The sequence below is a fragment of the Castor canadensis genome, chromosome 3 (assembly GCF_047511655.1).
Source record: "Castor canadensis chromosome 3, mCasCan1.hap1v2, whole genome shotgun sequence".
NCBI classification, from domain to species: domain Eukaryota; kingdom Metazoa; phylum Chordata; class Mammalia; order Rodentia; family Castoridae; genus Castor; species Castor canadensis.
The window spans coordinates 41601300-41614885 of NC_133388.1; the positions used below are offsets into that span (position 1 = coordinate 41601300).

The 13586-nt window shown below is 38.6% G+C and overlaps 1 protein-coding gene across 4 annotated transcripts in view; it reads left to right on the top strand.

The window, feature by feature from the left end:
• The window catches only part of Esr2 (estrogen receptor 2), a 119455-nt gene that overhangs the window by 43405 nt on the left and 62464 nt on the right, over positions 1-13586 (top strand). For all 4 annotated transcript variants that reach the window (XM_074067821.1, XM_074067823.1, XM_074067820.1 and 1 more), the window contains 2 exons: positions 4366-4821; positions 6594-6766. In XM_074067821.1, the coding sequence (XP_073923922.1) occupies positions 4403-4821; positions 6594-6766 (592 nt within the window). In that variant the 5' untranslated portion in view covers positions 4366-4402. The remainder of the gene's footprint in view (positions 1-4365; positions 4822-6593; positions 6767-13586) is intronic.

The window sequence follows — 13586 nt, forward strand, 5'->3', positions numbered from 1 at the left end:
ATTATTATTGTTGTTATTTTGAGACAGGGTCTTGCTGTGTAGCCCAGGCCTGCCTTAAACGCATGATCTTTCTTCAGCCTCCCAAGTGCTGGGATTATAGGTGTGTACCACCACATTTGAGTCTTGTACTTTTTTTTCTTTAAAACATCTTATGAAAAATTTCAAATTTTTTTTTTCTTCTTTAATAATACCATTTATTATCACTGAAACTTTGGATAACTTTCTTTACCCCAGTAAGCCTAACTTTTTTCCATCTTAAAAAAATTTGTTCTCTCCCCTGTTGTTGAGGAATGAATAATGTCTATAGTGGTTACACCAAAGTATGTGTTGCACAGATATAAAGCATTTGCATTTAGCTTTTGGATAAATAATATAGAAACCCTGAACTGTATAGTTTCTCAGTAAGTGTTGGTTTGGCAGTAAAGGCAAGTTTAAAAAAAAAAAAAAACCTGTATTTTAGCCAGGTACCCATGACTCATGCCTATAATCCTAGCTAGTTGGAAGGCTGAGATTGAGAGGATCATGGTTTGAGACCAGCCCAAGCAAATAGTTCATGAGACCCCCATCTCCAAAAGTAACCAGAGGATAAAAATGTACTGAAGTTGTGTACTGAAGTAGAGTGCCTGCTTTGCAAATATGAAGCCCTGAGTTCAAACCCCAGTTCCACCAAAAAAAAAAAATTTGATATTTTAATAGAAAATATTTCACATTTTCACATATGTATTCATAATCAAGATTTATCTTATCAGATGTTAATGCTTTTTTTTTTTCCTTTGGCAGTACTAAGGCTTGAACTCAGAGCCTCATGCCTACAGACAGGTGCTCTACCACTTGAGCCATTCCCGTCTTTTATTCTAATAGAAAGACTATTAACACTGTTATCTTGTTTCCAGTTTTAAAGGAAATATTTTAAGAAAAATTTCAAATTTGTTGAGAAGTTGAAACACTGGCATAATGAAAACCCATATGCTACTATTTAGACTCAGTAACTATAATATTTTGACTCATTGGCTCTTATCAGTTTTTTTTTTTCCCTGAACCAGTTATTAGGTGGCATTCTTTTGTGGAAAAGGGTTTTTCCTTGACCTTGGGATAAAATACAAGTTCTCTCAAAAGAGGCAGGGTACAAACTTAATTCTTTCCTCTTAATTGTCCATTTTTAGAGTGAGGAATGGATGTAATGACAATTTGTAAGGCTAACAAAGGATTATTATTTTCTTTTTTTTGAAAGATTTTTTTGTCCAAAGGGTAAAAACATATGTAATTTTGTGACGTATTTCCAAAGGCCCATGGAGATAGGATCATTTTGTATTTTCACCAGCATGTCCCTGGCTTTTTAAATTTTTTTTTCCATGCTTGCCAAGAATCTGTTGTCAAATGTTTGAATTTTTACCAAATGTGATACTCAAGAAGTGAAATTTTTTTTTTTTTTGGTGGGTCTGGGTTTGAACTGGGGTTTTGGTGCTTACAAAGCAGGTTTTCTATGGCTTGAGCCACATCTCTCGTTCATTTTGCTCAGGCTATTTTGGAGATAGGTCTCATGAACTATTTGTCGAGGTTGGCCTTGAACCTTGATCCTCCTGATCTCAGCCTCCCAACTGGCTAGGATTACAGATGTGAGTCCTCCCCTAACCCAAGCAAGATAAATTAAATTTTTCATTTTTTTTTTTTTTTTTGTGATACTGGGGTTTGAATTCGGGGCCTACATCTAGCCACTCTACCAGCCCTTTTTTGTGAAGGGTATTTTCTAAATAGGGTCTCGTGAACTGTTTGCCTGGAACTACTTCTCTGGACTGGCTTGAACTTCGATCCCCCTGATTTCTGCCTCCTGAGTAGCTAGGATTGCAGGTGTGAGCCATTAGTGCCCAGCAAGAAGTGGAATCTTGATGTATGTTTGTTTCTTTTTGTGAATGAGGTTGAACATCTTTTTGTCTTTTGTCTTTAAGAGACATTTGCCTTTCTTTCTGTCTATAACTTTTTTTTTTAAATAGGAAGGACCAAAGGTTTTTGCTAGTTGAGATAAGGATAGCTATACAGGGAGTTGACTCACATTAATTTCCTGTGCATGTGTGTTACCTTCTAGGTTAATTCTTCTCAAACTAACCTTTTCTCTAGTTCCTGGTCCCCTTCTCCTATTTGTCTGTTTATATCTTTTGCCTATTTTTTTTCTAATGGATTGTTTTGGTCTTTTTTGATTATTAGAATCTAAAAGTTCTCTATATACTAGGAAGATTAAACTCTCATTTCTTTTCTTTTTTTTCGATACTGGTGATCGAATCCAGGGCCTTCTGCCTACTAGGCAAGTGCTCTAACACATGAACCATGTCCTCAGCCAAAATTTTTTCTTTCTCAAAAAAGTTAAGATTTTTTTTTCCAATTTGTCATTAATTTTTTTAAATTTTGCTTATGGTGTTTTATGATATGCAAAAAGTTACTTTTTTGTACTGAATTTATTGCTTCTTTTTAAAAATTGTTCCTGATTTCCAGCCATAGTTACGATTTCTCCTTCACACTAGTATGAAGGGATTTACCTGTTTGCTTCCAGTACCTGTGCAGTCCTCCTCTCTCTTGTCTCCCTCTCCCACCCTGTTTCTTTCTCCTGCTCCATCCTTACATTGCTCTTAACTTTTGATCTCTGGAGTTTATTCTGGTTTACAGTGTGAGATACAGATCTACTTTTCCAGTGACTATACTGATCAGAGTTTTCCCAGTGATTTGAGCTATACCACCTTTATCATACACCAAATTTCTTAACTCTTTTGAGTTTTTCAATTTTCTACTTTTGGGTTTTCTGTATAAGAACGTTTGGGTTCTTAAAGCAGTCTGGATTAAATCGAGAGAACTATTTAATATCACCAATAGGGGAAGTTTAATATAAAGAATTATTAACTATGATAAGAATTAAGTACATGATATAAGAAAATGTATCTCCTGAGCAGAGTAGTCAGGAAAGGACACACTTGAAGGGGCTTAGATCTCATTGGAGAGGGTGAGGTTTGCCCATTAACTAGCAGAGATGTTGTCTGGTTTAAGCTGATCTGAGGTTGATGGGTAAGCAAAAGGGCCCCTCCAAAATGCCGGCCAACAGCTGGCATTCAGCACTGGGGCATGTGTGGGCAGTGGGAGTTCCAGTGCCCCTGGAGGGCACAAGGTCTTTAGAGCACACAAGTCATGCAGGGTAATGTCTTGCACAATGAATAACTGCGGTGTTGACCATTCGGGCCACAGTCCACACAGGTGATTGTGGAAAGGTTATTGCCATGCTGAGACTGCCAGGTGGCAGAAGGACTTCATTCTGAACCTGTAGACGGGGCAGGATTTTACAGCAAGCCTGTTCCACTTGCAGTGTCGCTCTAGCGCCCTCTATCGAGCTTTATGTTGAGCTCATTTTAGTGGTGAAGAAGTTCTGTTTATCAGAGCCAATAGTGGAGGGCACATTCAAAGCTGAGAGGCAATAGATTGGTAAGTTATAGTTACCTTGATCAGTCTATTTATGTGCCCAAACTCTCATTTTTATGTTATTGGAGATTCATAATATAATTGAATGTTGTTAACACTAGTTAGTTCATTGACTTTTAAGGTTTATCTGTCTATTCTTGCTTACTTTTCCATAAAAGTTTGCATGCATCTTATATATTCCTGTGTTTTTAAATTAAAAGAGTGTTTTGTTTTTTAGACAGGGTCTATTTGGTCCAGGCTGGCCTTGTAGCCCAGGATGGCCTGGAACTTGTGATCCTCCTGCCTCAGCTTCCCAAGTGCAGATTTAAATAAATTATTGTGGATAACAATTCTTATAGTTAACAACACATGAGGCAATAAACAAGTGAATGCAGCAGCCAGGTGCTGGCTGCTCATGCCTGTAATCCTAGCTACTCAAGAGGCAGAGATCAGGATGATCATGGTTCAAAGCCAGCCTGAGCAAATAGTTCTCAAGACCCCATCTCAAAAAAACCAAAAACCAAAACAAACCCTCAAAAAAAGGGCTGGTGGAGTGGCTCAAAGTATAGGCCCTAAGTTCAAGCCACAGTGCCACACCAAAAAAAAAAAAGTGAATGCAGTAGAAAGTGAGAATTCATGCCTCTCATCCCTACTTCTCTGTGGTTAATATTTTCATATGTAGTTTCAAGATGTATTTGCAATCTCATACAAATGTGTGCATGTATTTAGAATAAAATTTTATACTTTTTTTTTGAGTCAGGATCTTACTATGTAACTCAGGCTGTTCTCAAAGTCAAGATCCTCCTCCTTCAGCTTCCAGAGTGCTGGGATTTCAGGCATGCACCATCATGTCTGGCTAAAAATGAACTTTTAAATACTCCTGTAGCTCTATCTAACTTAGTGTTCTCTTTTGTTTTTTCTTTATAGGTATTACACCTGCCCATGAGTCTTTGAGAACATTATAATGTCCATTTGTGCCTCTTCTCACGAGGAGCTTTCTCAGCTGTTGCCTGTTCAAGACATGGATATCAAAAACTCACCATCAAGCCTTAACTCTCCTGCCTCTTACAACTGCAGTCAGTCTGTCCTACCCCTGGAACATGGCCCCATATATATCCCTTCCTCCTATGTAGAGAGCCACCATGAGTATTCAGCCATGGCATTCTATAGTCCTGCTGTGATGAACTACAGCGTTTGCAGCAGTGCTAATAACTTGGAAGGTGGGCCCGGTCAACAGACCGCAAGCCCTACTGTATTATGGCCAACTCCTGGGCACCTCTCACCTTTAGCGATCCATTGTCAGTCATCACTTCTGTACGCAGAGCCTCAGAAGAGTCCTTGGTGTGAATCAAGATCACTAGAACACACTTTACCTGTAAACAGGTAAAATCCAGTCTTCATTCTGAATTCTGGTTTATAGGTATTATTCAGTTCACTTTATGACTTAGTGAGAAGAAGGATATGTGTTATACAGCATCTTTATTAGTCACCTAGGTTGCTTAGAGTGCCTAAGACATGTGATGCCTGTTCTCATTAAGAAATTGCTCTTGTAGGTGGGTGGTGGGAGAAGTCATTATCAGAACTACCATCTTTACATGATAAAGATTGAACTTAAATCAGTTTGCTCTTGATGAAGACATTTCAGGTTAGTGTTATTGTGAAATGACAATTTAGTGTTCATGACAGATTGTTTCCAGGATAAAAGTAACTGAGGCAGCATTACAATTTACATGAAATACTAGCTGTGAAACCTGAAAAGATAATTGGTATGCACTTTTTATAGACTTTTTTTTTTTTTGGGTGGGACTGAGGTTTGAACTTGGGGTTTTACATTTGCTGTGAGCTTGCAAAGCAGGCGCTCTATTGCTTGAGCTACATCTCCAGTCCTGTTATCAACTTTTTAAATAATAAACTAAAATAGCATTTTGTAATGATCAGTGAAAAACTACTTAATATATTGGCTTTCGCTGAAAGTTCCTGAAGTTAAAAAGAATATTCAAACTCTTTAAATGCAAAATAACATGATAGATTATTTCAGTATAATTTATAATATTTTTAAAAATAACAGTTGGTGTGGAGGGAAAGATGGAGTAGGAGAAGGGGCGGGGGAAGAGATAAACTTCCAAAACAGAGTACTTAGAGCATATTAAATATTGAAATTTATTACTTTCAAACATGGCTATAAAATAGTACATGCTTAGCACTCAACCACTATACTCTGAATTTAATTCCCAAAACCAAAAAACCAAACCTTTGAGAAACTATCATACGATAACATAATTTTTAATAAAACTTTTTATTTGTTAGGTAAAGAAGAGAATATAGATAAGATGAAGAGGATATAAAAATTATAGATAACTTTTTTTTTTGTGGGACTGGGGTTTGAACTCAGGGCTTCAAACTTGCAAAGCAGGACTCTACCACTTAAGCCACACCTCCATTCCAGTTTTGCTCCAGTTATTTTGGAGATGGGGGGTCTCACAAATTATTGCCTAGGCTGGCCTTGAACCATGATCCTCCTGATCTTAGCCTCCCATGTAGCTAGGATTACAAGGGTGAGTCACAGGTGCCTGGCCATAGGTAACTTTTTCAAAATAATGTTTTCTGTTTTGGTTGTTTAAGTTTTTGTTTGTTTGTGTTTTGATTTGGTGCTGCTGTTGAACTCAGGGCTTCAAGCTTGCTAGGCAGGCGCTCTACTATTTGAACCACGCTCCGAGCCCATGTTTTGATTTTCATCTCCTTTAAAGGAAGAAATGTTTTTGTTTCTGAACTTGAATTCTAATAGAAGTTTTCCTAATCTCTGGGCAAATTAAGCCATAGAAAAATTACCTTCATTTATAAATCAGTAGTACCTCTACCATTCCCTTTCCAAAAAAACCACGCCCTCCAGGAGCTGAGCACTGAGCCTCTGCTTCCTTCAAAGCCTTCTCAGGACTACTGTTCACCACCTAACTACTCTCAAACACCTGCCACCCCCTGTGTGGCTCTTTACTGAGCTGATATCTGTCATAACATTTTTGCTGTATCAGATTTCCCTGAGCCCTGGAAAGCAGAGAGATTGAATTAGGCAACAGTCATACTATTCTTTTATGCCTAGAAACCCCTTTCTTTCCTTTTTATGCTCTTTTACAATGGATGTTTTCTTTGACCCCCAGAGAGACACTGAAAAGGAAGGTTAGTGGGAGCAGTTGCGCCAGCCCTGGTATGAGTCCAAGTTCAAAGAGGGATGCTCACTTCTGTGCGGTCTGCAGTGATTACGCATCTGGATACCACTATGGAGTCTGGTCCTGTGAAGGATGTAAGGCCTTTTTTAAAAGAAGCATTCAAGGTACAAGAGTATTGTTAATTGCTTCTTTCCTTTTCCACTTTTGCTTTCAAACAATTTTGCAGAGATGACCTGATAGAAATTTCACTGTGAGACTGCTTGTCTCATTGTATACAGTGATGAGCAGTTTAGCATCATGTGTGATTGGATGGGGATGTGTGTTTGGATGGGGATGTGTGTGGATTGTTTCAGGTGCAGAATAGTTTATCTCTGATTGCATATTTCTACCCCAGGAACCCAAAGAGTATACAGTCAGTTTGTCCCTATCTTTATCCACTGGGGTGTTAGAGACAAGACTTCTAGTTACAGCCTTGGGAAGATACTGCTTGGGAGAAATGTGGGCTCACTAGGAGTGGTAAAGATGGTTTTGTCATTTGACTTAGGTTTAATGTAGGCATGCTTAGGTCACAATGGTGGGCTGGCTCCTAAGGTAGAGAATTAATACATTTTATGGAAGTGGTCAGAAGTCAGAAATTAAACCTTACTGAACTTTGAGAAGTGAGTCTTCCCCTGGGCTCACAGAGTCTCCTTCCTAACCCTTGCTTTCTGGTCTGGTATTAGACTATTTCCCTAATGTTCCTTCTTCAGATTCTCTGGGCTAGGTTTACTTTCATTCATTAATTCATTCAGCACTACTGGGGTTTGAACTCAGGGCCTATACCTTGAGCCACTCCACCAGCCCTTTTTTGTGAATTTTTTTTTCAAGATAGGGTCTCATCAACTATTTGCCCAGGTTGGCTTCAAACCGTAATCTTCCTGATCTCTGCCTCCTGAGTAGCTAGGATTCCAGGTGTGAGTCACTGGCACCCGGCACTTTTATTTATTTTATTGGTTTGCTTTTTTAAAAAATCAGCTTTGTTAATCACCTTCAAACTGTGCACTCCTGGTTTCAAGTCAATGCAACTCTGTCCATGTGTCCTAGCCACCTTTGCTTCCTGCACCAGCCCTGAGGTGCTGAAGTCACTTTCTTGTTGACTCATGTCCTTTTATGTCTCCTTCATAACTTCTTCCGCATATCCCCCTTCTGGGCAGTGTCCTGTGTTCCCATGTTAAAGCACCCTTCTCTTTTCTATCATGCCTCAGCGCCTTGTTCTTCACCAGTTAAGAATAGCAACCTTCAGGAAGCTCTGTGCAAATGGCCTCACCCATTTGAGAATTCTAGATTAAGCAAATGCTTTACCTCAAGTAGAACAATATTGATAGCATCCCGAAGAAGGCGAAGAGTAGAATGTTGGTAGCTAAAGACCCCCTTTCTGTGTAGCCCCTGACATTTACCCTGTATGGATGACTACCTGATGGTCCTAGATCCTTCACTTATTAGCTCTGTGACTTCTCCTCCCAGCCTCTTTCCTCCTCTGTGACATGGAGATATAGAAGGTAGGTCATGGTCCCTGCTATATATGATAACAATTCAGATTTTCTGAAATTCAGAACTGAATTCTTTCACTTTTCTTCATGTCATTCTTGAAATCTATATCTTGCTGAGGTTCTAGAATTTTACCCTTTAGGATATTTTAGTCTATTACAACTACCTAGGTCTTTTATGCTGGGTTTTTTATTTTTTGCTTTTTTGCAGTACTGTGGTTTGAACCGGGGCCTTACGTTTGCTAGGCAGCTACTCTACCACTTGAATCACGTCTCCAGCTCACCTATATCTTTTAAAAAGAGATTCTTCTCTTTTGCTGTTGGGAAAATATCTGTCTGCCTGAAATATCTTTGAACCTTGAAATTGTAGCTGCTAAGAGTTGAAAACAAGCTTTTCCCGTGTTGTTCCAATACTCCTACTGCCTCAGTCAGGATGTCAGATTCTAGATGTGCAACAATTACTTAATGTTTTGGACTCTATATTTTTGGTATAAATACTTTGCAGGAATTGAAAGTGGCCAGTTCTTTAAAATAGTCTCACACTATAACCTTGAGAAATTGATTGCATTTAACATTCTTTTGTTTTCATAATTTTCAGCTGGTCTTGCCAACATGATTAAAAGCTACTTGATCATATCTTACCGTTCCTCAGTCCCCTTCACTGTACAAGTCACTGGAAGGTGGGTGGTGTTGGGCATCCCAGTAGGATTGGCCTTGTTGGCTTCTCCGCACAGTGAGCAGCCATCACAGTGGTTTCCCTTTTGGGCTGTAGGTGAGAGAATTGTGGTCTGAGGCTAGAAAAAAAAGTGAGGTCCTACCTGAATAAAAACTAAAGCAAAAAAGGGCTGAAAGTGTGGCTCAAGTGATAGAGTGCCTGTCCAGCAAGCACAAGGCCCTGAGTTCAAATCCTAGTAAAGCAAAAAAAAAAAAGAAAAATCAAATGTATTTCTCTAAATAGTCAATTTTCTCCACATCATTTTATTGACTAAAACCATCCATTTTTTCATTGATTTAAAAATATGGAAGCTGATTTTCTTAGTTTGAAATATAATTTTCATATAATAAAATATGTACGTTTATTTATGTTTTTATTTTTTGGATGGGACTGGGATTTGGACTTAGGGCTTTATGCTTGCAAAGTAGTCACTCTACCACCTGAGCTGTGCCTCCAGTCCATTTTGCTCTAGTTATTTTGGACATGAGGTCTCACTATGTGCCTGGGCTGGCCTCGAACTTCAATCCTCCCAATCTCAGCCTCCTAGGTAGCTAGGATTACAGGAGTGAGCCATCAGTGCCTGGCAATTATATATGTTTATAAAGCTTGAAAATATATTTAGCCATGTACCACCACCATCATTCATCATAGCCAGTTTCTCCCATTTCCTGGGTTCTGGGAACCATTGATCTGCTTCTGTCTCTACACGGCTGCCTTCTCTAGAGTGTTGCGTGGTGGCATAATGCATTCGATCATTTGTGTTTGACTTCTTTCTCTTATTAGGATGCTTTTAAGATTTATCTGTGCTGTTGCCTGTGTCAGCAGTATTCCTTTTTGTTGCTGAGTAATATCCCAAAGCTCAGATATACTACAGCTTGTTTATTCATCTGGGTTGTTTCCAGTTTTGTGCTATTTTGAGTAAAACTGCTATATATCATGTGTATGTATGCATATCTCTCTGTGTAGACATATATTTTTGCTTCTTTTGGGTGAATGCCTTTTGGTAGTTGTGTTAACAAACTGTTCTCCAAAGTGGCTGAACTACTTTCCATTCTCCATGGCAAGGTGTGAGAGTTCTGGTCACTCTGCATCCTCACTGAAACTTTGTAGTGTCAGTTTTAAAATTTCAGCCACTCTAATGTGTATATACAAGTATCTCATTATGGCTTACTCTTTTTATTAGCATATATTCATTGTACAAAGGGGTTTCATTGTGATATTTCCATACGTGGATATAATGTACTGTGCTCAAATTCACCCCCTGTATTATCCTTTCTTATCATTAAGGTTTTAATGCTCAGTGCTTTGATTATGGATGGTTTAGAGAATCTTTTCATGTTTCCATTGATTTTTGTTTCTGTATATGTGTGGCATATTAAGTTCTTATATGTACTAGTATTTTATTCTGATGCTTCTGTTGATCTATCTCTTCATTCTCATACAAGTACTAAATTATTTTAACTATTATAGCTTTATAATGCATTTCAGTATCTATCAGTACAAGCACTTCCTATTTATCCTGCTTCAGTTGTAAAACATTTGCCTAACATGTACAAGGCCCTGGGTTTGATCCCCAGCACCACAAAGTGGGGGAGAGGGGAGGACAATGACAAGTTTTGGCCATTTTCTCTTTTTTCTTTCTCTCTCTCTTTTCTCTCTGTCTCTCTCTCTCTCGCTCTCGTACTGGGGCTTGAACTCAGGGCCTCATGCTTGCTAGGCAAGTGCTCTACTAATCCACCAGCCCTTTTTTTGTGTTGCGTATTTTCTTTTTTTTTTAATTTCTTTTATTCATATGTGCATACAATATTTGGGTCATTTCTTCCCCCTTCACCACGCCCCCTCCCTTTACCCCCACACTCTCCCTATCCCCCCAAACCCCTTTGCTACCAGGCACAAACTATTTTGCCCTTATTTCTAATTTTGTTGAAGAGAGAATATAAGCAATAATAGGAAGGACCAAGGGTTTTTGCTAGTTGAGATAAGGATAGCTATACAGGGAGTTGACTGGCATTGCTTTCCTGTATATGTGTGTTACCTTCTAGGTTAATTCTTTTTGATCTAACCTTTTCTCTAGTTCCTGGTCCCTTTCTCCTATTGGCCTCTGTCACTTTAAAGTTTCTGCATTAGTTCCTTTGCATTGAGGACATCAAATGCTATCTTGTTTTCTTTTTGGGTTTCTTGCCTATCCTTATACCTCCCTTGTGTGCTCTCGCCTCATGTTATCAAAGTCCAATCCCATTGTTGTGTTTGCCCTTGATCTAATGTCCACATATGAGGGAGAACATACGACTTTTGGTCTTTTGGGCCAGGCTAACCTCACTCAGAATGATGTTCTCCAATTCCATCCATTCACCAGCGAATGATAACATTTCGTTCTTCTTCATGGCTGCATAAAATTCCATTGTGTATAGATACCACATTTTCTTGATCCATTCGTCGGTGGTGGGGTATCTTGGCTGTTTCCATAATGTGGCTACTGTGAATAATGCTGCAATAAATATGGGTGTGCAGGTGCCTCTGGAGTAACCTGTGTCACATTCTTTTGGGTATATCCCCAAGAGTGGTATTGCTGGATCATATGGCAGACCAATGTTTAGCTTTTTAAGTAGCCTCCAAATTTTTTTCCAGAGTGGTTGTACTAGTTTACATTCCCACCAGCAGCGTAAGAGGGTTCCTTTTTCCCTGCATCCTCGCCAACACCTGTTGTTAGTGGTGTTGCTAATGACGCCTATTCTAACAGGGGTGAGGTAGAATCTTAGTGTGGTTTTAATTTGCATTTCCTTTATTGCTAGAAATGGTGAGCTTTTTTTTCATGTGTTTTTTGGCCATTTGAATTTCTTCTTTTGAGAAAGTTCTGTTTGGTTCACTTGCCCATTTCTTTATTGGTTCATTAGTTTTGGGAGAGTTTAGTTTTTTGAATTCCCTGTATATTCTGGTTATCAGTCCTTTGTCTGACGTGTAGCTGGCAAATATTTTCTCCCACTCTGTCGGTGTTCTCTTCAGTTTAGAGACCATTTCTTTTGTTGAACAGAAGCTTTTTAGTTCTATGATGTCCCACTTATCTATGCTACCTCTGCTGAGCTGCTGGGGTTCCATTGAGGAAGTCCTTGCCTATACCTATTAGTTCCAGAGTATTTCCTACTCTTTCCTATACAAACTTTAGAGTTTGTGGTCTGATATTAAGATCCTTGATCCATTTAGAGTTAATTTTGGTATAGGGTGATAAGCATGGATCTAGTTTCAGTTTTTTGCAGACTGCTAGCCAGTTTTCCCAGCAGTTTTTGTTGAAGAGGCTGCTATTTCTCCATCGTATATTTTTAGCTCCTTTGTCAAAGACAAGTTGGTTATAGTTGTGTGGCTTCATATCTGGGTCCTCTATTCTGTTCCACTGGTCTTCATGTCTGTTTTTGTGCCAGTACCATGCTGTTTTTATTGTTATTGCTTTGTAATGTGTGTTTGAAGTTAGGTATTGTGATATCTCCAGCGTTGTTCTTTTTGCTGAGTATCGCCTTGGCTATTCGTGGTCTCTTGTGTTTCCAAATACATTTAAGGGTAGATTTTTCATCTCTTTGATGAATGTCATTGGGATTTTGATGGGAATTGCATTAAACATGTAGATTGCTTTTGGGAGTATAGACATTTTTACTATGTTGATTCTACCAATCCATGAGCATGGGAGATCTCTCCACTTTCTATAGTCTTCCTCAATCTCTTTCTTCAGAAGTTTATAGTTCTCCTTGTATAGGTCTTTCGCATCTTTGTTAGGTTTACACCTAGGTATTTGATTTTTTTGAGGCTATTGTAAATGGAATTGTTTTCGTATATTCTTTCTCAGTTTGTTCATTATCAGTGTATAGAAATGCTAATGATTTTTCTATGTTGATTTTATATCCTGCTACCTTGCTATAGCTGTTGATGGTGTCTAGCAGCTTTTGAGTAGAGTTTTTTGGGTCTTTAAGGTATAGGATCATATCGTCTGCAAATAGTGATATTTTGACAGCTTCTTTACCTATTTGTATTCCTTTTATTCCTTCTTCTTGCCTAATTGCTCTGGCTAGGAATTCCAGTACTATGTTGAATAGGAGTGGAGATAGTGGGCATCCTTGTCTCGTTCCTGATTTTAGAGGGCATGGTTTCAGTTTTTCTCCATTAAGTATAATGCTGGCTGTAGGTTTGTCATATATAGCTTTTATAATGTTGAGGTTATTTCCTTCTATTCCTAGTTTTCTTAGAGCTTTTATCATGAAATGGTGTTGGATCTTATCAAAGGCTTTTTCTGCATCTATTGAGATGATCAAGTGGTTTTTGTCTTTGCTTCTGTTAATGTGGTTTATTACGTTTATTGATTTTCATATGTTGAACCACCCCTTCATTCCTGGGATGAAGCCTACTTGGTCGTGGTGAATGATCTTTTTGATGTGTTGTTGAATTCGGTTTGCTATTATTTTGTTGAGGATTTTTGCATCAATGTTCATTAAGGAGATTGGCTTATAGTTCTCCTTTTTGGAGGTGTCTTTGCCTGGTTTTGGGATAATTGTAATACTGGCTTCATAAAATGTGTTAGGCAGTTTTCCTTCCCTTTCTATTTCATGGAGCAGTTTAAGGAGGGTTGGTATCAGTTCTTCTTTAAAGGTCTGATTGAATTCAGCAGCAAATCCATCAGGTCCTGGACTTTTCTTTTTGGGGAGACTCTTGATTACTGCTTCAATTTCATTTTGTGTTAGAGATCTATTCAGGTGATTA